The sequence below is a fragment of the Fusarium pseudograminearum genome, chromosome 2 (assembly GCF_000303195.2).
Source record: "Fusarium pseudograminearum CS3096 chromosome 2, whole genome shotgun sequence".
Taxonomy (NCBI): domain Eukaryota; kingdom Fungi; phylum Ascomycota; class Sordariomycetes; order Hypocreales; family Nectriaceae; genus Fusarium; species Fusarium pseudograminearum.
Genome location: NC_031952.1, coordinates 4685870 through 4706757, shown reverse-complemented (window position 1 = coordinate 4706757; position 20888 = coordinate 4685870). Strand labels below are relative to the sequence as shown.

General features: G+C 48.6%; 8 protein-coding genes across 8 annotated transcripts, besides 2 other annotated features; 5 read left to right on the top strand and 3 right to left on the bottom strand.

Annotated features, from left to right (window-relative positions):
- Positions 1 to 481: 481 nt before the first annotated feature.
- FPSE_08457 (uncharacterized protein) lies at positions 482 to 3380 on the top strand (the record flags this gene model as incomplete). Its single annotated transcript, XM_009261575.1, has 8 exons — positions 482 to 667; positions 717 to 1304; positions 1351 to 1474; positions 1527 to 2043; positions 2090 to 2285; positions 2334 to 2537; positions 2590 to 2716; positions 2767 to 3380. 8 exons carry the CDS (start codon positions 482 to 484, stop codon positions 3378 to 3380), a joined length of 2556 nt encoding a protein of 851 aa, XP_009259850.1.
- A 613-nt stretch (positions 3381 to 3993) lies between these two features.
- Positions 3994 to 6159, top strand: FPSE_08458 (uncharacterized protein; the record flags this gene model as incomplete). Its single annotated transcript, XM_009261576.1, has 3 exons — positions 3994 to 4224; positions 4282 to 4855; positions 4913 to 6159. The coding sequence occupies 3 exons, from the start codon at positions 3994 to 3996 to the stop codon at positions 6157 to 6159; spliced, it is 2052 nt and encodes a 683-aa protein (XP_009259851.1).
- Positions 6160 to 6224: 65 nt separating this feature from the next.
- On the bottom strand, positions 6225 to 7633 carry FPSE_08459 (uncharacterized protein; the record flags this gene model as incomplete). Its single annotated transcript, XM_009261577.1, has 5 exons — positions 6225 to 6637; positions 6688 to 6818; positions 6868 to 7333; positions 7392 to 7428; positions 7493 to 7633. The coding sequence occupies 5 exons, from the start codon at positions 7631 to 7633 to the stop codon at positions 6225 to 6227; spliced, it is 1188 nt and encodes a 395-aa protein (XP_009259852.1).
- A 971-nt stretch (positions 7634 to 8604) lies between these two features.
- FPSE_08460 (uncharacterized protein) lies at positions 8605 to 9882 on the bottom strand (the record flags this gene model as incomplete). The annotated part of the gene is made up of 3 exons (XM_009261578.1): positions 8605 to 9232; positions 9284 to 9740; positions 9795 to 9882. The coding sequence occupies 3 exons, from the start codon at positions 9880 to 9882 to the stop codon at positions 8605 to 8607; spliced, it is 1173 nt and encodes a 390-aa protein (XP_009259853.1).
- A 417-nt stretch (positions 9883 to 10299) lies between these two features.
- FPSE_08461 (uncharacterized protein) lies at positions 10300 to 11663 on the bottom strand (the record flags this gene model as incomplete). The annotated part of the gene is made up of 4 exons (XM_009261579.1): positions 10300 to 10408; positions 10470 to 10584; positions 10642 to 11289; positions 11339 to 11663. 4 exons carry the CDS (start codon positions 11661 to 11663, stop codon positions 10300 to 10302), a joined length of 1197 nt encoding a protein of 398 aa, XP_009259854.1.
- Positions 11664 to 12790: 1127 nt separating this feature from the next.
- Positions 12791 to 12905: a microsatellite.
- A 5-nt stretch (positions 12906 to 12910) lies between these two features.
- On the top strand, positions 12911 to 15621 carry FPSE_08462 (uncharacterized protein; the record flags this gene model as incomplete). The annotated part of the gene is made up of 2 exons (XM_009261580.1): positions 12911 to 15462; positions 15516 to 15621. 2 exons carry the CDS (start codon positions 12911 to 12913, stop codon positions 15619 to 15621), a joined length of 2658 nt encoding a protein of 885 aa, XP_009259855.1.
- Positions 14146 to 14173: a microsatellite.
- Positions 15622 to 16069: 448 nt separating the features above from the next.
- Positions 16070 to 17541, top strand: FPSE_08463 (uncharacterized protein; the record flags this gene model as incomplete). Its single annotated transcript, XM_009261581.1, has 11 exons — positions 16070 to 16087; positions 16138 to 16173; positions 16227 to 16320; positions 16366 to 16388; positions 16440 to 16458; positions 16508 to 16630; positions 16680 to 16702; positions 16749 to 16786; positions 16839 to 16976; positions 17028 to 17450; positions 17499 to 17541. 11 exons carry the CDS (start codon positions 16070 to 16072, stop codon positions 17539 to 17541), a joined length of 978 nt encoding a protein of 325 aa, XP_009259856.1.
- An 806-nt stretch (positions 17542 to 18347) lies between these two features.
- Positions 18348 to 20153, top strand: FPSE_08464 (uncharacterized protein; the record flags this gene model as incomplete). Its single annotated transcript, XM_009261582.1, has 4 exons — positions 18348 to 18521; positions 18626 to 18693; positions 18740 to 19450; positions 19499 to 20153. 4 exons carry the CDS (start codon positions 18348 to 18350, stop codon positions 20151 to 20153), a joined length of 1608 nt encoding a protein of 535 aa, XP_009259857.1.
- Positions 20154 to 20888: the final 735 nt, after the last annotated feature.

The following is a 20888-nucleotide window of genomic DNA, read 5'->3' as shown; positions in this document are numbered from 1 at the left end:
GTAAATTCTGCAGCCATAGCACAGAAAGTACTGCCAAAGGCTCTTTAGTGGACGGAAAACGTAGTTGATATGGATGTAGCCCTGTCGAATATGACACTTCCCCAGCTCTTCGGTCCGGAAAAGAGCGAGGGAAGCTTAATATGCAAAAGTAAAATCACAGTCTACGTATCCATACATGGATGGATCGTGCACACCATCGCCCAAGTGTTGGATACTCTTACCTAACGACTCAAGCTCGTAGAGATCCATTCTAGCCAGGCCCGACCGATTATTCGCCAATTGACTCAGGTAACGGGGAAAAATTGATCGCAAACCTGGCCGAAAGTTTTTTTTTTTTTGTAGGATCCATTTCGAGTCAAAACGCGATTCGATTCAACGGTGTCGTGATCAACAAGGATCCACGGTACTTATATCAGCGATCGCCATTATTTGGAAACTACCTAGATGTAGAACCTGTGCAACTTCTCTTATTCTTGCAAATATGGGTGACCCTTCCGAAAAGAGAGTGGCAGAGGACGAGATCAATAGTGCAGAGAGACAAGATGATGGAATTTCCCTAAAGGACGACACAGTACTTACAAAGGCGCAACTGTTGGGTGCTACGCCAGATGAGGTCATTGAAGCTGAAGAGCATGGCCGCACACTCGACTTGGACGAAGCAAAAAAGGTGAGAAGCACGAAGATATTTCGCTGCTTATATTCTGACAATCCATCAGCTCGCCGAAACCCTTGTCTATTTCCATGAACACGACCCAAACTTCAGTTCCGAGTCCGTTATTCGCCTTCAATCCTTCATCGCCAACGAGGAACTGTTCCGAAACCCCGAAAAGAATGAGGAAGCCATCTCAGACATCAAGACCGAAATTTCACTTCTCACAATCAACTCACCTTACCCAGAAGTGCGAGCTGTCGTGAGCAACAAAGACGACCCTTCTACGCCAGCTGGAACCATCCGCGCCTGGACTATCGGTCTACTATTCGTTGTCTTGCAGAGTTTTGTTAACCAATTATTCTCGGTTCGACAGCCAAGTATCCGTCTCCAAGCTCCTGTTATCCAGCTCCTTTCGTATCCTCTTGGAAAGGCTTGGGAGAAATGGCTGCCAGTTGGCGAGTTCAGTTTGTTCGGCTCGCAGGTTCAGCTGAACCCTGGCAAGTTCAATCAGAAAGAGCACATGCTCATATCGATCATGGCCAACGTATCGACGAGTTTGCCTCACTCACGATATATCATCTTCACCAGTTGGTTGAAGAAGTATTTTGATCTACCTTTCGCAGCCGACTTTGGTTTCCAGATTTGCCTTTCGGTAAGATAGCTTCTCAAATGCATCAGGCTCTGGCTAATAGAAACAGCTATCTATGAACTTGTTGGGATTCGGCCTCGCTGGTCTGGTTCGTCGGTTCCTGGTTTACCCATCATTTTGCATCTGGCCTCGATCGTTGGCAACCGTTGCTCTTAACCAGAGTCTTCACAACGGTAGGTTCAATAATCGTTCGCATGCTGTACAATCATTGCTGACCGATCATAGAATCTGGAAACTCTAGCGTTCTAGGACCTTTCAAAAAGATCTACAGCATGACTCGATACCGCTTCTTCATGCTCTCGTTCGCCGCCATGTTCGTATGGTTTTGGTTCCCGGATCTCATTGTTTCTGCCTTGTCGCTTTTCAACTGGCTCGCCTGGATCTCACCAAATAACTTTAACCTTGCAGCCATCACTGGCGTCAGCAAGGGCCTGGGCTTTAACCCTTTACCGACCTTCGACTGGAACATCGCCACCTACTACATCGACCCGCTCCTGGTTCCATTCCATGTCACTTTCAACATGTTTCTGGGCGCTGTTTTGGGAGGAATCACCATTATCGCGATGTACTGGAACAACACCTACAACACGGGGTATCTGCCCATTAACACAAACACCATGTTCGATAATACGGGCGCCAAGTATAACGTTTCATTGATTCTGGATGATCGTGGATTGCTCGATGTAGAGAAATATCAGGCTTATAGTCAGGTCTATATCGCTGCTTCATCTGTCACTTATTAGTAAGTTTGGAACCACCAACAAGTAATAAAAGCTAACAAGACGCAGTATCTACTTCTTTGCTGTGTATAGTGCGGTTATCTCATATGCTGCCATCTACCACTGGAACGATATCAAGCTGGGATTTGTTTCCTTGTATCAAAGCTTCAAGAAGGATAGCAAGGTCAACCAGTTTAAGGATGTTCATACGAAACTCATGGAGAAATACCGCGAAGTCCCTGAGTGGTGGTACATGATTCTCAACGTAAGTACTCAATCTTGATACAAGAACACGCAGCTAACATCACTCAAGATTGTCGGCGTCGGTTTTGGTGTTGCATCCGTCGCAGCCTGGCCTACTAACACGAGTGTCGGTACCGTATTCTTCGGTCTTGCTCTCGCCGTTATCTTTACTGTACCCACTGGAATCATCTTTGCTACTACTGGTATCGAAGTTGAGTTCAACGTCCTCGCGGAGTTTATCGGAGGCGCATGGCAGCCAGGAAATGCCTTGGCGGTAAGTGTTTGCTGTTCCAAAGATTGGCATACGTTTTCTGACTAGATTCCAGATGAACTTCTTCAAAGGGTTCGGATACGTGACTGTAGCTCACGCTCTTGACTTTGCCAATGACCTGAAGTTGGGACATTATCTCAAGATCCCTCAGCGCCAGACTTTCTGGTGCCAAACCGTCGCAAGTAAGTTACTAGAAGCCGAGTCTACAAAAATGAACTGACAAGTACAACAGCTATCGTTTCGGCCGTCGTATGCACGGGCGTCATGAACTTCCAGATCCGCAACATTCCCGATATTTGTGAGAGTGGACAGAAAGACCGATTCACCTGCCCCGGTGTCGAATCTTACTTCACAGCAGCCGTGCTCTTCGGCTCTCTTGCACCGCAGCGCGTGTTTGGCCAAGGAGGCATGTACACCGCTCTGCTCGCAGCATTTCCTGTTGGCTTGGCGTTCCCCGTGCTGTACTATTATGCCACACGAAAACTGCCCAAGACGCACTTGCTCACAAAGATTCATCCCGTTGTTCTCTTCAGTGGCGGCCACATCTGGTCTCCTTACAACCTTGCCTACGTCTGGCCGGCTGTTATACCTGGTTGGATCTCGTGGGTAATTATTCGCAAGAGATATCTTGTATTCTGGGCAAAGTACAATTACGTACTGTCAGCGGCGTGGCAGACAGGCATTGCGCTGTCTGCCGTTGTGATATTCTTTGCGGTTAGCTATCATGGTGCTTCAGTTAATTGGATTGGAAACCATGCCGACAGCGGCTGTGAGGCCAACGCCTGCACGAGGCTAAAGCTTCCTGAAGGGGAGATATTTGGGCCACAACCTGGAACGTTTCCATAGATATGTATTGTCGAGTCACAATAGGATAAGAGTTGGGTATCCCTCGGGTAGGGTCTTTGATATATAGCACGTAATTAATTTGTTGCTCAATTGTCTATGGCTATACTTTAGCCCACGATCCATCAGGAAACATAGTTGTTCAACCTGTCAAGCTTCCGACGATGCCGAGGGTAAATCAGCACCCACCCTGACGTAGATACGCCGATAGTTTATCAAATCGTAGTGTCTTTGCACTTCCGCACTTTCTTTCCCCTCATCTCCATCGACAGGGATTAAGACCGCTTGCATGCGATAAGAACATTGCCAACCACACAGCGGAACCCTACGAGACGATCTCTTCCAATCAGAGTCTCCCCATCAGCGAGTCATAAGGTTGACAACGCGGCACTTCTCCGGCTTATGCATATCCGTTAGCCGCTCTACAAAAAATTGCAAAATTATTTCCTAATGTGGTGATTTTTCGAGAAGATGGTGCTGACTGTGATTCACGCAAGTTTCGGGCACTCAAAATCAGTGAGATATGAGAGCCAGTGGTGGAGATAAATAGGAAAAACAGCACACCATTGCTTTTCTTCATTTCAACAACAGTCATCTTGATCATACCCCAACAGCCATGGCTTCAGTTCCTCATCCACTGTGCCCACTAACGGGTGACGAGATCCAATCGACTGCCCGCCTGATCGAGAGCGTCTGGCCAGAGTCTGTCTCGCTATCATTTAAGGTTATAACGCTCAGCGAGCCACCAAAGGAAAAGCTTGCGCCATACCTGCAAGCGTTAGACAACAGCCAGTCCCCTTCGCCGCTTGAGCGACGAGTCTTTGTCGCGTACTATGTTCGCAAGACAGTAAGAACATCGAAGTACCTCCTACCTTTCCAACGATCAATACTGACGCTATGACAGGACATATTCCACGAAGCTATCGTCAACTTGACGACAGGCAGAATTGAGAGTAATGTGAAGCTCGGCCAGAATGTTCACAGCAACGCTGTCTACGATGAAGTGCAGCAGGTTGAGAAGATTGCGCTTGAGGATCCGAAGGTACTGGCCGAGTTGGCAAAGCTCAAGCTTCCCGAGGGCACAGTTGTCTGCGCTGATCCCTGGATCTACGGATCTGATGGTATCGACGATGACGCTCGCATGTACCAGGTCTTCCTCTACATGCGTGATCCAGCCAATTCTGACGAAGCTGACTCAAACCACTACGCCTTCCCTCTTCCTGTCTCGCCTGTCGTTGAATGCGTTAACTACAAAGTGGTTCGCATTGATGTACTGCCAACTGGTACTGATAACACTCCCAAACCATTGGCTCCTTATCAGCCAAAGCCTGCGAATGAGTATATCCCCGAGACTCAGGAATTGCGCAAGGATCTGAAGCCGCTCCATGTCAATCAGCCTGAGGGACCTAGCTTCTCTGTGACACCTGTCGGAGAAACTGGAAACATTGTTTCATGGCAGAAGTGGAATTTCTTTGTTGGTATGTTGCGACAATCATTGGGCCGTGTCCATTAATGATGTTAATGTTGGTGTATAGGATTCAATCAGCGCGAAGGAATGGTGCTGTACAATGTCAAGTACGACAACCGCCCGTTATTCTACCGACTATCACTCTCCGACATGAGCGTACCATACGGTGACCCACGACACCCTTTCCACAAAAAGACAGCATTTGACTTGGGTGATGCTGGTGCTGGCGCTACTGCTAACAATCTCAAGTTGGGATGCGACTGTCTGGGCAGCATCCAGTATCTCAGCGGTGTCATCTGCGACGACAAGGGAAATGCGCTCCCCATGGAGAACGTGATTTGCATCCACGAGCAAGACGCCGGTATTGGATGGAAGCACACAAACTACAGAACTGAGAGAGCTGTAGTGGTTCGCTCCCGAGAGCTTGTGCTGCAGTCTATCATTACTGTGTCTAACTATGAGTACATCCTCATGTTTATCTTCAACCAGGCAGGAGAAGTCACATACGAAGTTCGAGCCACTGGTATCCTGTCGACTCAACCAATTGATCATGAGCTAGACAAGGTGGGAGTGCCATATGGTACAGTCGTACACCCTGGAGTTCTTGCAGGTGTTCACCAACACATTTTCTCCCTGCGAGTTGACCCTATGATCGATGGTCACACAAACCAATTGACCTACAGCGAAGCCCACAAGATCCCACGCCACCCAGAAAAGAATCCCCACGGATGCGGCTACGAGGTCGTTGAAAAGACAGTCGACAAAACGGCTGGCCTCGACATTGACTACGATCTCAGTCGCGTCTTCAAAATCACAAACCCCAACTCCCTCAACCCCATCAATGGAAAGCCAGTAGGGTACAAGATCCAGGCCCCGCCATTCCAGAAGCTCATGGGCGACGAGGACAGCTTCATTCACAAGCGCGCCGAGTTCGGTGACCATAATATTTATGTTACCACGCATCGGGATCGCGAGTTATACGCTGGAGGATGGTACACGAACCAGTCGCGCGGAGGTACCGGCGTCAGGACCTGGGCGGAAAGAAACGAGACGCTTACACCTGAGTCTGATATTGTGTTGTGGGTGCAGTTTGGCATCAACCATATCCCTCGCATTGAGGACTTTCCTGTCATGCCGGTGGAGATTCTCAAGGTGCATCTTAAGCCGGTTAACTTCTTCACTAAGAACCCTGCATTAGACGTGCCTCCTAGTGAGCAAAGCGTCAACAAGAGTACTCTAATCGAGACAACAAAGGTAGAGGCGACGGGTAGAGACTGTGGCTGCGAGTCATCCTCAGTCCCCTCAAAGCTATAACTTAATTATCTCAATATACAATCATTAGTCGCAGAATCGTAAGCGATTTGTATTAGTTTATTAATTTATTTTGGACTCTCAATCTCATCCAAGTCGGGCATATCAGCCCCGGGTTCACCGAGTCTTTCAACGTGAACCGTGGTTTCCTCTGATATCTGAATACCGTCCAAACCCTCGTTTATTGTTGGTGGCGGTGTATGATTCCTCCAAGGGCTGAAAATTGTTATTTCTGTCCCATAACTCCATCCTGCGTGTGATGCTTCAAGATCGTAGCCAGACGGTATATCAGTGTGCATCGCAAATTCGCAAATCGAGCTTGTGCCTTCGTGATGTGAGGTTTCCGTCACATTGCTGCCCTTCTTCATGCCATACTCGGGAGCCAGCACTGAGTCTATGACGGCGCGTTTGCTCCTGTGAGAGGAGAGAAACGACGAGGGAATGATTGCGCGGAAGGCAGGCCGTAACATTGGTAGGGAAACTGAAATGATGATTAATTTGAATCCCGAGCTAAGGTTAGAAAGAACATACTCGTGATATTACTCAGGTTGACCTCGGCGGCACTTAGAGAGCCATGGTATGCCATCGACAGTGTCATGTCCTTCGTATCATTATTTAACATGAAAGCATGGTGTATCACGAGTATGGTCAAAACGCAAACACTGTTTATTCGTTAGCTAGATCAACGAAACAACATTGAGAGAGACAAACAGAGAACCAAAGCCAAACATGGCCATTACGGCAAGTTTCTGGCCGAGAGGAAGACGCATTCTTGACACCTCGACAACGGGAAGAATCAGGATAATAACATCGAGAACTGCATGTGTCAAACCGGTGGAGAAGAAGTAGATGGAACTTTTGACATGGCAATGGGTTTCTCTACGATCAAGGTCCCAATAGGCGGCCGTGGGCTGGCATTGCATGGTCAAGAGAAATAGGCGAACCAGAGTCCACAGCCCGCAGAGAATTAAAACAACCTGGATGGCAATTCGTGTATGCGAGTATTTGAATAGACGCCAGTAAAATGTTAAAACGGCGAATTTTGCGCTGGCGATAGCTGTCGTGTACATCAGACTACTGATCCAAGTAAGAAGATATGATCGTTCGAGTCGTTGGTCGTGGGTGAGGTGCGCTGGGCCATCATTGAGTGGTACACCGAGTCCAAAGCCTATAAGCCCTGCAAGAGAGGGTTAACTATTGGCAATGCTGAGAAAAAAGAAAAGGCGCGCGCCTACAAACAATGTTGTCTATCGAGTATCCAAGAGCTCCAATCTGTGTGACCGGGAAATTAATTGTCAGCCAAGGCGCGCGACGAACAAAGCACTGACGGACGTACAAAAGCCACAACCGCCAAGCAATCGTCAATCCCATATCCGGCCCTTGTCGACCATCGCGCAAAAAGTCGAAGTACGAGGACAATCGCTGCAAGTGGCAAAGTGATGGATATTGAGGCGATGAGAGGCGGTCTATAGTCCATCGTGCATGATTGATGACGATGGGAGGGGAGTTTTTGGACTCCACGGGCGAAGGGAAGGGGAAGAGAGAAGAAGGAGTAGAAGAATAAAAGACGATCAAGGTAAGGTATGGAACAAAGTTTAAAGAAAAAAGGAAGAAGGGATGGGAATAAGACAAAAAGACAAGGACTGGTAATGTCTTACATTGGCCAGTCAGCAGAGCGAGATGGCAATGACTCAAGTGAAACTCTCCTTGTCCGAGTGAGTAGACGAGACGCTAAAAACGCCTATGATGCGGCCTTGAAGGCGCTAAAAAGGGGTTGATGCTACCTTGAGTTAGGGCAGTCGAGTCTTATCGTCAGTGCTTTTCGCGGGGAGATGATGAGATAGACCCGGTTGATGGGATGTCCACGCGGACGAGGACGAAGCTGTTGTTCGGCAGTTCTTTAATTGCCACTATCAAGTTGATCTTTTAACAGATGATTACTGCTTCCAGAACTGGATTTGTTCAAGGTTGAGAACACCCGCTGATCACCAAACCAAGCAGGTATGTCATCCATCTCCTGACAAAGTCAAAGCGCAATATCCGTGTAAATTCCAGGCATGCGAGAACGCCAAGCAAACTCAGTTTGGTGGCTGACAGGCCTGACGACAACTATCAACTGTCACCATTGGTCAGGTTCCGTCAGGGGATCTGCGACAGGTGAAGATCGACCAGCGCGAGAATCTCGATACTTTAATGGTACCGAGATTCTCATCTGTTTGGTGGAGATTGCATACTTCTAGATGCTCAGGCCATGTTCTTTATTGTCCGTGGCAGCGGGCGGCATAGCGCTTTGACAGGAACAGTGCTTATAATTATTAGCTAGGCTGTTTGAGCCATGTAAGCGAGCGTTCACATGGACCAAAGATAAGCCAGTTGACTCTCATGATTGACCAATTCGAGGACAGCAGTTGAACTCTTTTACTCTCAACGTAGCCTAGTCAAACGTCTCTAAATCTCCGTATCCTCGTCCGGGTCATACCATCCTGCAAAAATACCAGACCAGCCGTGACTGTTTGATCTCCATCTCCATGTCAGGGGCGCAGCAGTGCCTTCTAAAAGCCAGTATCCCCTCCCTGGATTTGGTCCCAACTGAAACGGTGGCTTCGGATAGCTATCGACATATGGCAGCCTCACAGCATGCAGGCTGCCATCCAAAGAACACCAAATTTCGCTATAGGTTATTCGTCCGCAACGGGAATCTGATGTAATGAGGTGGCGGGCAATGGACTCAAATGTCTGGAAAGGTAATGCAAACGCACACTCGACGAGATCAGACCTGTTTCTGACAAACTCGTTCAAGATGGCGGTGATTGCACTGGGAGCGATACTTGGCTCAATATAAACATCGTACTCAAGCGACATGTAAAGACGCTTGAGATTTGGAAAACGCGATGCTGATAAGTGATGGAAAGCTGTGTTGAGATGATCGACAGTCTTGAATGGCCATCTGATCTCGAGAGACGTGATATGGGCTAGACGATGAGGCAACACCAATTGAGTAAGACGAGTCAGTAACGGCTCGTCGTAGATCAAGATTGTGTTCATTGAATAGAGAATATCAATTGTTTCGACATAACTACAGTGTCTGGTTAGTAAATCAAGCCACATAAATTACCTATTTACTCACTTGTGACGGCAGGATAAAAGCCATCCCATGATCCCGATAGGCTCAGTTTTCTGGCGTGAAGCAACGCAGTCATCAACCCAGGGACCTTCTTTGAGACTACCGCGTGTCATTGGTCCCTCGTCCTCTGGAGAGACCCGATGGCAAACCATACCGAAGCTATGCCAAGTAGGTGATAAAGCGCCATCAATCTTCAAGCCCATGTGGAGGCGTCGATCTCCAAACGCCAGCCGCAGGATATCGCGCCTAAGATTAGGAGGGACCTTGAACCAAGGGGAATTCTGTGGCAAGGTAGGAACATGCCTTTGCTGATCATGTGTGTCGCTGTCTCGAAATCCATATGGGGTTAGGTCGCGAGGTCGCGGAGAAGGGAGGCGAGGTATCTCGTCTACATGATCCCTCCAATCAGCAAGCGGCGGAGTAGCAGGGCTTCTTGTTGGAGATTCGACCGTTGGCAAGGCTGAGAACTGTTTAGTGGCTGTACTGATTCTTTTTCTTGATAGAATAAATTTACCTGGTGAACCTGGTGATGTAACGCTGTAACCAGGCGAGTCCGGAAAGGGAGAGGGTGGGCTATTGTATACAGGGCTGGTGGGTGCCATGTCTGGACAATATTGTTACGAACGTTGATGAAAGAAAGAGAACAGCATCCAATTGTTATTTAGTCAGTGATCATCCCAAGGGCACGTGCGTAATATTACGTAAGGTTATAACCTGTCAGTTCCAACGTGCCAGAAGCATAACGGGCGAAATTGGCAACTTAACCTCAGGGTATCAGAAGGATTGGCCGCTTGCAGTATAAGTGACAAAATTGATAGGCCAGCTTATAATGGTTAGACCAGGCTTCTTAGACTACTTATTTTTATACTCTAAGGGTTAGCAGAGGTCAACTATTCTGCCACCCACTAGCTCAAGTCATGTATTTAGATAATACTCTTCACATTGTTTATTATGTTCCCTTGCACTAAGAGGTAGACCCCTCCTGCTACTAGATAGCCATATCCTACAACAAGAAGAGTTTACGGGTTTTGTCCCGTTTTCTTCTTATTAGCTTCCTCAAGCTTCTGTGTAAGACGTGCCAAATCACGAGCCTTTCCGTATACCGTCCAGTCCCACTGATCGTTGTACCTGAATCACTGTTAGATAAAAGCATATGAAGTGAATCACGGCAAAAAAAAAAAAAACTTACATCATTAGAGAAAAGATCATCAGTGAATCAGCGTTCTTGGTAGCCTTTTCTGGGCCAGATTGGTCTGAGACTTTCTTGTGTGTCAATGCCAGCTCCATCATGGCCTCAAGACCGTCTGTGAATCACCCATTAGTATCATTGAAAATGGCTTCTTGGACCAGACAATACTTACAGGCACCCTGCTTCCTTAGCCCTTTCGAAGCAAGATAGGCCGGGCTAGGAGGGGAGTCGAAGGCCGCCATCCCGTTAGCTCCCTTGTAAAGAACCTGACCGTCTTTGTTGACGGCTGGCTGATCCTTGATGTTGTGCTCGAGCTGAGTAGGACTGACGACACCACCAAACCAATGACAAAGCTCATGCCAAAGTTGAGTGTGGAACGACACAAGGCCGCTTTGGAGTTTTGTACCAGAAGTAACCGAAGACTTGAAATCTCTGGGAGATGCTCGGTTTTTCATGCTATCAGAAGTCATAGCACTGCAAATAATGATCACGTCATCGTGCGCGGATATGAGGGCTTGTCGGTTTCCGAAACAGACACCCAACGAGCTCTTTTGCGTACGTTGGAACTGCCATCGACCTTGGAAATACAAAGCACCTAGATACGGGTTGCCCTGTTTTACCCTGTCCTGGAACTGGGGCTGATCCTTGACCTTGCCCACTCCCGGTTCAGGTTCATCGTCGGGTCCATACCACTGGAAGACATCATCGCCGCACGCGATCACAGGCTTTGCGCCCGGGCGTGCGGCCAGGGTCGGGTTGTAGCCGTGTTCAGGGCTGTTCTTGTCACTTGGAAGAACACTTACGGCGCTGGCATAGATATCTGATCTCGTGTCAACAAAGCAGTGTAGCATGGAGCATACATGACTTACCTCGAAGAGCCTCGGTGTACCGGCGATCAGCGGGACCAGGGTTTGAGGGAATCTTGTAACCAAAGGCCATTCGAATATGAGTTGCGATTCGCTGCCATTTGATGTGGTTGTCCTTGTCTGTATCAAAGTCGGGCAATTTGTTGAGGACGAATTCGAGAGATGACTTGGCTGCATCAGCCATCTCAATGGATTGTGTCAAAGCAGACTTGATGATATCCTTGTGAGGGTCGCAGCTGCTGTGAATGTCCCAGGGCTCAAGGGACGCGTCGGGAAGAGCCAAGACGGAGCTGGAAAGAGCAACCAGCCAAAGGGATGAAAAACGCATCGTGATAAAAGATTGACTAAAAACACTAAAGATTGTCGATGATTTAGGTAAAAGAGTGTAAGACTAAGCTAAAGTTTAGCTTAGACGCGGATAAAGGAGCGAATGACTGCGTAAAGAAACAGACCAGACTGCAATGAACGAACGGGACACATGATGTATGTATCTTGATTTTCACATTCACCATCCAGTTTATAGTGAGGTGCGTACTCAAGCATAGTTTTCTTAGCCCTGGTCCTTAATCTGATCCTTCGAGGCTTACTCGGCTTACTCTAGTGTAGTAAATTGTGATGAGCTGAGCCTCCACCATCCCTTTAATTACAATGCAACCCCCCATTAGCTAAGGCTGCAATTGTGTGTGTTTTGATGGGATGAATTCGAAAATAGACCAATGGAAAAGCTGTCATGTCATGGAACCCATAGAATCCTGTCAATTGCAATCGGTAAAGACTGCATCCGCTGTCGTCTCGAGACGGAGAGTAAACGGATGGACCGGTTGTCCCGCAGCTCCTTCACTAATCTCGCTTATCGCCGATCAATGCCGCGCCTCACAAGGCAGTTGGAAACACCGATAAACCTTCGGCAATTGTACATAGGAGCTTAATACCAAATAAAGAACATCAATCGAAGATAGTCACCAGCTTCAATTCCATGTATCTCATCTGTTAATCAGTCTGTTGCTAATGATAGTCTTTTTTTGTTGTTGGTGTGTTACTGATGTCCCGTCTGCCGCTGCGTCGACAATATTACCGCAGACACAACGACGGACATATCCGCCGAAGGATTTGATTAGATGCAAGACGAGTGCGACATGATAGATGGTAATTCCCAGCACGATATCACCTGCATGCATTGATAAACTGGGCTCTCTTATTGTAGGATTCGAATGCACGTTGTATATATGGGTCTGTGTCCCGCAAACAAGGTTGAATATTAGGACCGGCAGCGTTTCATATCTTGAGTAAGCTGACCAAAGAGATTAACCTCCACAAGGATCATGTCTCGAAACGTAGCCATGTTTTGTAGATCAGTTTGGGGCTCAGATCCTCGAGACTGAAGACCACATTCATTTCATGAAAAAGGCACTGTCTCGCCTCCATCACGAGCGTATTTCCCATCCGCACTACGGACACTCATTCATTCATTCAGGCATTCCTTTATTCGTCCCCGGACTATACTGGTACACATTCGTTATCTCACTAGTATAGTCGTCCAGTCTTTCATTCATTCTTCATACACTCGTTCCAACAATGCAACAACCGTGGAAGCTGCGCGTTCTCGCGCTATGCTTGGCAACAGGCCTGTCTGGTGTGTCTGCGCAAGAATTCACCACATCCACATATGACACAACCACTGGCACCGAAACTCCCACTGATGCTGGTCTTCCCGTTGTCGATCCTGCTCCCTCAACTGAGTTGGCTCTCCCAAAAACATCCTCTAGGCCTTTCCTGGAAGCTCCTCCATTGGAAGCTACTTCAGAAGCTCATGTGGAGATTGGGACCAGCTCTGTAGACGATGCTGAGACCAGTATTCCTGTTGCTCCTCATACAGAGCAAACTACTTCACCTTTTGAGTCTGCAACAGAGAGTGTCCACCAGCAACCATCTACTGAGACTCAGACCGATGCTATTATCCCTCCCATGGAGACACAATCCCAGCAGCCTGACACTGCTACTGGCATTAGCAACCCAATCGACACTGCCACAGGTCCTGTGGATGTGGCCGATACCACTACTGGTCCTATCGAAGCTCCTACCCAACCTGCACAGACTGGTCCCGTACCAGATACCACGACTGACCAGTCATTGCCAGTGATTGAGGGTACCACAGACATCCAGCCACCCGTGCTCTCTACGGAGTCGACAGATATTATTGAGCCTACAACCCAGATCAATGCTGAGCCTGTGATTTCCTCTGGGTCGACTGACGCTGCGGAAGCCACCGCCTCTGTTCCTACCCCAGAGAACACTGTCGAGACTACTGGCCAAGCCGTCGAGCCTACGACTGAGATCAAGCCCCAAGAGCCTTCCACAGAGGCGAGCGAGATTCCTGTCGAGTCTACAACCCAGCAGGAGGCTCCTGAGCACACCAGTCAGGAGGAGTCTCCCGAGCAGACTACCCAGTCAAAGGATACTGCTGAAACCACTCAGGGCGTACCTGACCCTAAGCCGACAGAGGACAAGAACGAGGGCCCTACCCAGAACCAGCCTGGTCAGACTTCTGCTCCCGATGAGCCTGAGAAAACCACAGCCAACCCTGATCCCACACCCACTGAGGATGGTATCGTCACTGGTACCAACGGCGCTGTTGTGACCTATGTTCCCGAGCAGGACAAGGACTTCTCCGACTTCACTGGTACTACTACCACTACTGATGATGGCGGTGCTGCTATTGTCATTTTCCCTGGCGGCTGGTTCTGGAAGCCTTCTGGCAACCTCCCTGCTGGCATCATTCCTGGTCCTCCTGGCTCTATCCCTGGCCCCGTCGGTGGCGGTGGCGGCGGCGGCGGCGGCAATGGCGAAGGGGATGGAGATGACAAGGATGAGGATGATAAGAAGTCGACAAAGGAGGAAGAGGAGAAGTCAACTGCTGAGCCCTCCGAGACAACGGCCCAGACAACCGCCAAGTCCACTGAAGCAACTACCACTTCTACTGAGGGATGCTCGGCCGTTGAGATTGAGGACTGCACGCGAACCATCTCTTACTACACCACTGACGGCACTCTCACCCACACTGAGTTCGGGGACTGTCCTACTATCGCCAGCTGTGCCACTGGAACTCAGGCCACTGCTACAACGACTGCCTCTGCAGAGTATGAAGAAGGCGTGGAAGTACAGATTGATGAGGCCGATGTTGACATCCCCGATGACTTTGATGGTGATGTTTCTGATGATACCGCTCAGAGATTCCAGGAGGTGATGGACGAGTACTGGGCTGACTATGGTGTGTCGACTGGTACCGAGACAACCGCCGAGGCTACCTCTACCAGAGAGTCAACTGAGACTACCAGTGAGGCCAAGACTGAGGAGACAACTACCACCGACGCTACTACCGATATGACCACATCTGTCCCTAGCACTCTCATCACGATGACTCGCAACACCGAGTCCTCGCAAGAGTCTTCTGGCACTACTTCCGACGGTACTTCCTCAGACACGATCACCTCCATTGCCTCAAGCACGGAGGTGCCTACTACCACCACATCTGCGCACCGTACTTACTACCCTTGTGTTCCCCATGGAGGCCCCAGAGTCGCTACTCCTTACTGCCAGTGCGAGACCACCAGCGATGGTAAACAGATGGTCGCCACCGCTCCTCTGGTCTCGAACGCTTGCGACGCCTACACTGAGTTCCCTGCCAGTCTATACACCACTCCCCCTCCCGCCCCGACACCCACCGTCTTCAACGAGCCCTACACCATGACCAATGCGGGTACTGTCCTGGTCTGGGAGTCATACTATCTGCGCGAGTGGAAGATCATGGGCCATCCTGTTACCAACACCATTGGTCTTGGAGAGGCTTCAACCGTCTCTACACCCGTTCCTACCGCGACCAATACCAATGGAGACGGTTCCGACATCTGCACCAGCATCGATAAGAATGTCCGCAACGCTTTGTCCGGTGCTTGTAACAGTGCTTTGGACCAGTTCGAGGATGACACCGTCTACGACAAATACACTGGCCGTTATGCTCAGATGGGCAGTATTCTGAAGGCTTTGACTTTCGGTAAGGCGAGCTGCATTGTCCAGTTCTCCTGCGATGACTACGGCATTGGCATGAAGGGTAGTGACATCAAGAAAATGTAAGTTGACCCCAAAACGATTCAGCGTGAACAAATTACTAATATTCTCATAGCCGCGAGGATAACCGAGATAGCGTTGGTCGATGTGGTAACATTTATCTGTCCAACTCGTGCAAGATTCACTTGGATTACTGCACTGAGTGTAACAAGGATAATTAAAATATCGTAGTTCAAAACTGAATCTATTTAATAAATTCTGTACCTTTACCAGCTCCTAATTGTCGTCTGCGATTTTGTAACATGTGAGGTCAGTTCATCTGTATGAAAAACGAATCAATTGTGTTCTCGAATGGTCATCAGCAGACATCGAAGCAGTCCAACCAACAGAGGGTGTCCTTGCAGAGGTGGACAGACCTAGCAAACAAATCACTGTGAAGAAAGCGGTGATCACTTCCCCTTCCGGAGTTGTACGCCGAGAATCTCCAATGTATGGATCAGTCATGTCAAATCGGATGTCTCAGACCCTTGTCCAACACCACTATCAGCGCCGCAAGCGAAAGTCAATGTTCCACGTAGCTTCCCTTATCGTCACATCATTTGTCTCTTTTGTTCTCTCCCCTCAACTATCATTTTGAAGATACGCCTTAGTTGCACTGAATAAAACACCATGGCAGAGGAACAGATTGTACGGATAATTACGCCAAGTACTGAGAATTTTAGCTGATGGAGTAACAGGCTGTGGACCCTGACTTTGACTCCGCTCTTGATGTGGTACGTAATTTCAAGCCGGGACCACAAATCACTCAAAAGCTAAATAACCATAGCCTCTTGAAGAGCCATCAACATCGTCGCTTCGATCTAGTCTCCTACAGTTTGCACAGGAGAATGGCCGTACCTACCACAAGCTTAGCGAAGGAAGTGAGTACAAAATCTCTTATTAAGTCGTTGACTAATCAGAGTTAGAATATGCTTTCCCAAATGATGATGTGAGTGTATGATCAAAACACGTATATTTAGACTACTAACCCCATGCCAAGGCGGAGAATGATAGGCTAGGTCTGTATCTCAACAGTCTGAAACTGCCAATATAACTGACTGAAAGTAGATCTGCAGGACAACTTGTATCTCATCACACTAGATGGGAAGAGAGCCCTCAACCCTGGAGCTGATGAGGCCACGAGAGTGTTGGATATGGGCACTGGAACTGGTCTCTGGGCATTGGAATTCGGTAGGCACCATATATGAAGACCGTGGCATCGGCTAATAGAAGTGTACAGCCGATGAGCATCCGGCTGCAGAGGTAAGCATCTCGTGGGCAACTACTATCTTCAAGACTGACAGAACAGGTCATCGGTGTCGACTTGAGTCCGATTCAACCACCATTGTTTGTGACATTATAGCTTCGTGATTTCGTGCATCTCATTGACCATAAATAGTGTGCCTCCCAACTGTACCTTCGAGATTGACGACCTCGAGAAAGAGTGGACATGGAAGCAACCTTTCGACTTTATCTTTTGTCGCATGATGACGGGAAGCTTCAGTGATCCACAAGCCATGGCCCATAAAGCCTATGAGTAGGTACAGCCTCCTCCATAGAGTATGGCATTGGCTAACACAAACTCCAGAGGTCTTAGCCCCGGTGGTTGGTACGAGATCCAAGACATTCAAATCCCTTTATTCTGCGACGACGACAGTCTGGATTTCAAGACGTCCCCCGCCGTGAAATGGCAACTAGGTCTCATCGAGGGCTCCCGAAAGCTTGGCCGCCCTCTTGGCGAATCTGACAAGTACAAGTCGATCGTCGAGAAAGCCGGCTTTGAGAACATTGTGGAGACTGTCTATCGCTGGCCTACCAACAGCTGGCCCAAGGATCCAAAGCTCAAAGAGCTCGGAAAGTGGAACCTTGCCAATTTTGATTCAGGCCTCGAAGGTGTCAGTCTTGCTCTCTTCAACAGAGTTCTTGGCTGGCCCAAGGAGGAGATTCTGACACTTTGTGCGGACGTGAGAAAGGAGTTGAGAAACCCCAAGGTCCATGCTTACTGGAAGATGTAAGTTTTCATTTTGTCTATGTTGGTGCTTCGCTAATGGATGGATAGTTATATCGTCTACGGACAGAAACCTGGGGCAAAGAAGGAGTGAGAGAGTATGAGTGTTTACGACTACCTATGTCTGATCCATTGTTTGAGTGTCACCAAATTTGCGTGTTACTATAGACACAGATTTATCAGCATCATGATGTTATGGAGAAACACATATTGCATTCTTAACTTTCCCGGTACTGAGCATGGCCAACCGAACAGTTCAATATCGAACAGTTCAATATCGTTGATTAATGTTGCACCTATGTAGAAAGGGTTACCAACGACCAGGTCAGACTTAAAAGCGTAACAGACCACTGGGATACCAGCCCAGTTGTTTCTGACTGGTCACTCACCTGGTGCAAAGTATTGATGCCTTGTTTCCTGCATCTCACGTGTCAATCAACAACATACGAGGGTGTTCATCAACGGCTGGCCAACCCCATAGTCTGATCTTACTATACATACGCGAACCAATCAAGCATGCCAGGGTTACCCCAGCTTTCAACTTCGGGGCAACCGGAGCCGGAATGGTGGCCCAAACTGGAACGAGCTAACCCAATCTTTGCCACTACAAAAGGTCAACCCCATCTTTTCGTACCATGGCTAATCCCTGAATATTCGCCATGAGGGGGGGAACTGCAAATCCGGGGAACAACGCGACGTCGGACGGGCATCGGATGCGGTCTGGGAACAAGGTCCGTCTCGCATGACACAACATTAGACGACTCGCACAGGCTGTCTGCAGTCAATGCATCTTATATAAAGACTCCTCCCAACACTGTGGGTAGAGATCTGCAGACTTGTTCTTGGCTTCTCTTTACCAAGCCTGCGCTCTGCAATTCTTGTCTCATCTTATAAACAATCATGGATTCCAAGGCCGACGAGAAGGCCGGCTTTGAGCATGGTGCTGAGTACCAGGATACTCATGTAGCTGCCCAGGTTGCGCATGATGTCCAGAACCAGAACCTGTCGCCATGGACACCTTCCATGTTTCGTCTGTACCTCGTTTTGACGTGTGCTTACCTTTGCGGTTGTCTGGTATGTACCAATCCCAATCAATCCAGCAGAACACGTCCAATATGCCCCGTGAGATGTCGTCTGTGAGGACCAATTCAGTAGGTTCGATGCTAACAAGTTGTTAGAATGGATATGATGGCTCTGTTATGGGCGGCATTAATGGCATGAAGGCCTATCAGCACTACTTCGACATGTCAGTACAATCCACGAAACTCTGTTGCGCATCTAACATTGGATAGGTCCTCGGAAGGTTCCTCAACCGGCATCGTATTTGCCATGTACAACATCGGTTCTATCGCTGCTGTTTTCTTCACGGCCCCCGTAAACGATTGGTTCGGTCGACGATGGGGAATGTTCACTGGCGCTGCAGTCGTCATCATCGGTACCTGCGTCCAAGCTACATCTACCAACCGAGGCCATTTCCTCGGTGGTCGCTTCATCCTGGGCTTTGGTGTCAGCTTTTGCTGTGTCTCCGCTCCCTGTTACGTCAGTGAAATGGCCCATCCTACCTGGCGAGGAACCATCACCGGTCTCTACAACTGTACCTGGTACATTGGTAGCATCATTGCTAGTTGGGTTGTCTTTGGTTGCAGTTACCTAGGCGAAACGAATGACATCGCTTGGCGAGTTCCCATCTGGTGCCAGATGGTTACATCCGGCTTTGTGGTACTCTTCGTTCTCTTCTTGCCTGAGTCTCCTCGATGGCTCATCGCCCAAGACCGCGTTGAGGATGCTGTCAAGGTCCTTGCTAAGTACCATGGTGAAGGTGACCCCAACCATCCCATGGTTATCATGCAAATCAAGGAGATGACCCACCAGATCGCCTCCGATGCTACTGACAAGTCGTGGTGGGACTACCGTGGACTCTGGAACAGTCACAGTGCACGACGTCGACTCATTGGTGTCTTGGGTATGGCTGTCTTTGGACAGGTCAGCGGTAACAGTTTGAGGTGAGTTGGAAGTCTTCTTTGATGTGAACCTGTGACTAATGTTTGCAGCTCTTACTATCTTCCTGTCATGATGAAGTACGCCGGCATCGTGGAGGAGAAGAAGGTTTTGGCTCTCAATGGTGTCAACCCCGTTCTTTGCTTCTTCGGTGCCATTCTTGGTGCCCGTATGACCGACGTTATCGGTCGTCGCCCTCTTTTGCTCTACTCCATCATATTCTGCTCTTGCTGTTTCGCCATCATCACCGGAACCAGCAAGCTCTCTCTCGACGACCGCGACAACTCCTCTGCTGCCAACGCCACAGTTGCCATGATCTTCATCTTCGGAATCGTCTTCTCTTTCGGCTGGACTCCTCTCCAGTCGGCATACATTGCTGAGTGTCTGTCCACTGACACCAGAGCCAAGGGTACTGCCATTGGTAACTTGGCGAGCTCCATTGCTTCAACCATTATTCAGTACAGCAGTGGTCCTGCATTCCAGAAGATCGGTTACCACTTTTACCTCGTGTTTGTTTTCTGGGACCTTTTTGAGGCAGTAATTATTTGGTTCTTCTTTCCCGAGACAAAGGACCGTACTCTGGAGGAACTGTCTGAGGTGTTTGAGGCTCCCAACCCTGTCAAGAAGAGTCTCCAGAAGAGAGATGCCAACACGGTTATGAACACCATGAATGTGGCGGGCGACGAGAAGCTCACTGGAGATGTCTGAGACTATCTGTTGGCACCGTATACTGTGGTCGGAGAATGATGTCAATAGCGAGATAGATTATCACATATTTAAATACCATGCTTGAAGTTGGACTCTGCTACCCAATGCTGGCATAATGCCTACGCCAAGAATCCATCATTTGACCAATTCTAGTCTTGACATCTTTGTGAATTGATTTGTGGTTAGACTATTCTTCATGAAGTCGTCTCTTAGAAAATGAGGTTATCCCCATTCCTCCAAGCATCTCTTTGACAAGTGACAGAATTGTTCACCCTGTCAGTGAATAAAGTAATTTAGTTAGCTTGATCCCTGTAACACTCGGCTAGAACACCGGACTATGCCGAGGTCTCATGCCCATCAAGCTTTGAGCCGTTCCTTAGCTAGTTCTTAAACCAACCAACCGGAAACGCGTTCAAGAGCTAGGATTATAGCTTGATTTTTGCTACGGATTGAGCTTCTCTTTCCCGCACCAATCATGAAGTTCAATTTCTGTCGGACCGAACATCCCCGTATGTCCTCTGATCCTTCAGACCATCCAGTCGTTTCCTCATTATCTCCTCTTTTCCCCACGTTTTGTCCTGTCGGCCCGTACCGGGGCGACGAACACATCAACTGTCTCACCCAGTGCCATGGAACACGCCATTGATGAATCTGCCGAATGGCCGCCACGGAAGAGACTCAGAACGTCGCATGCAGTGAGTTTGAGGCTCAACATCTTGCTTGACTTGACTGGGG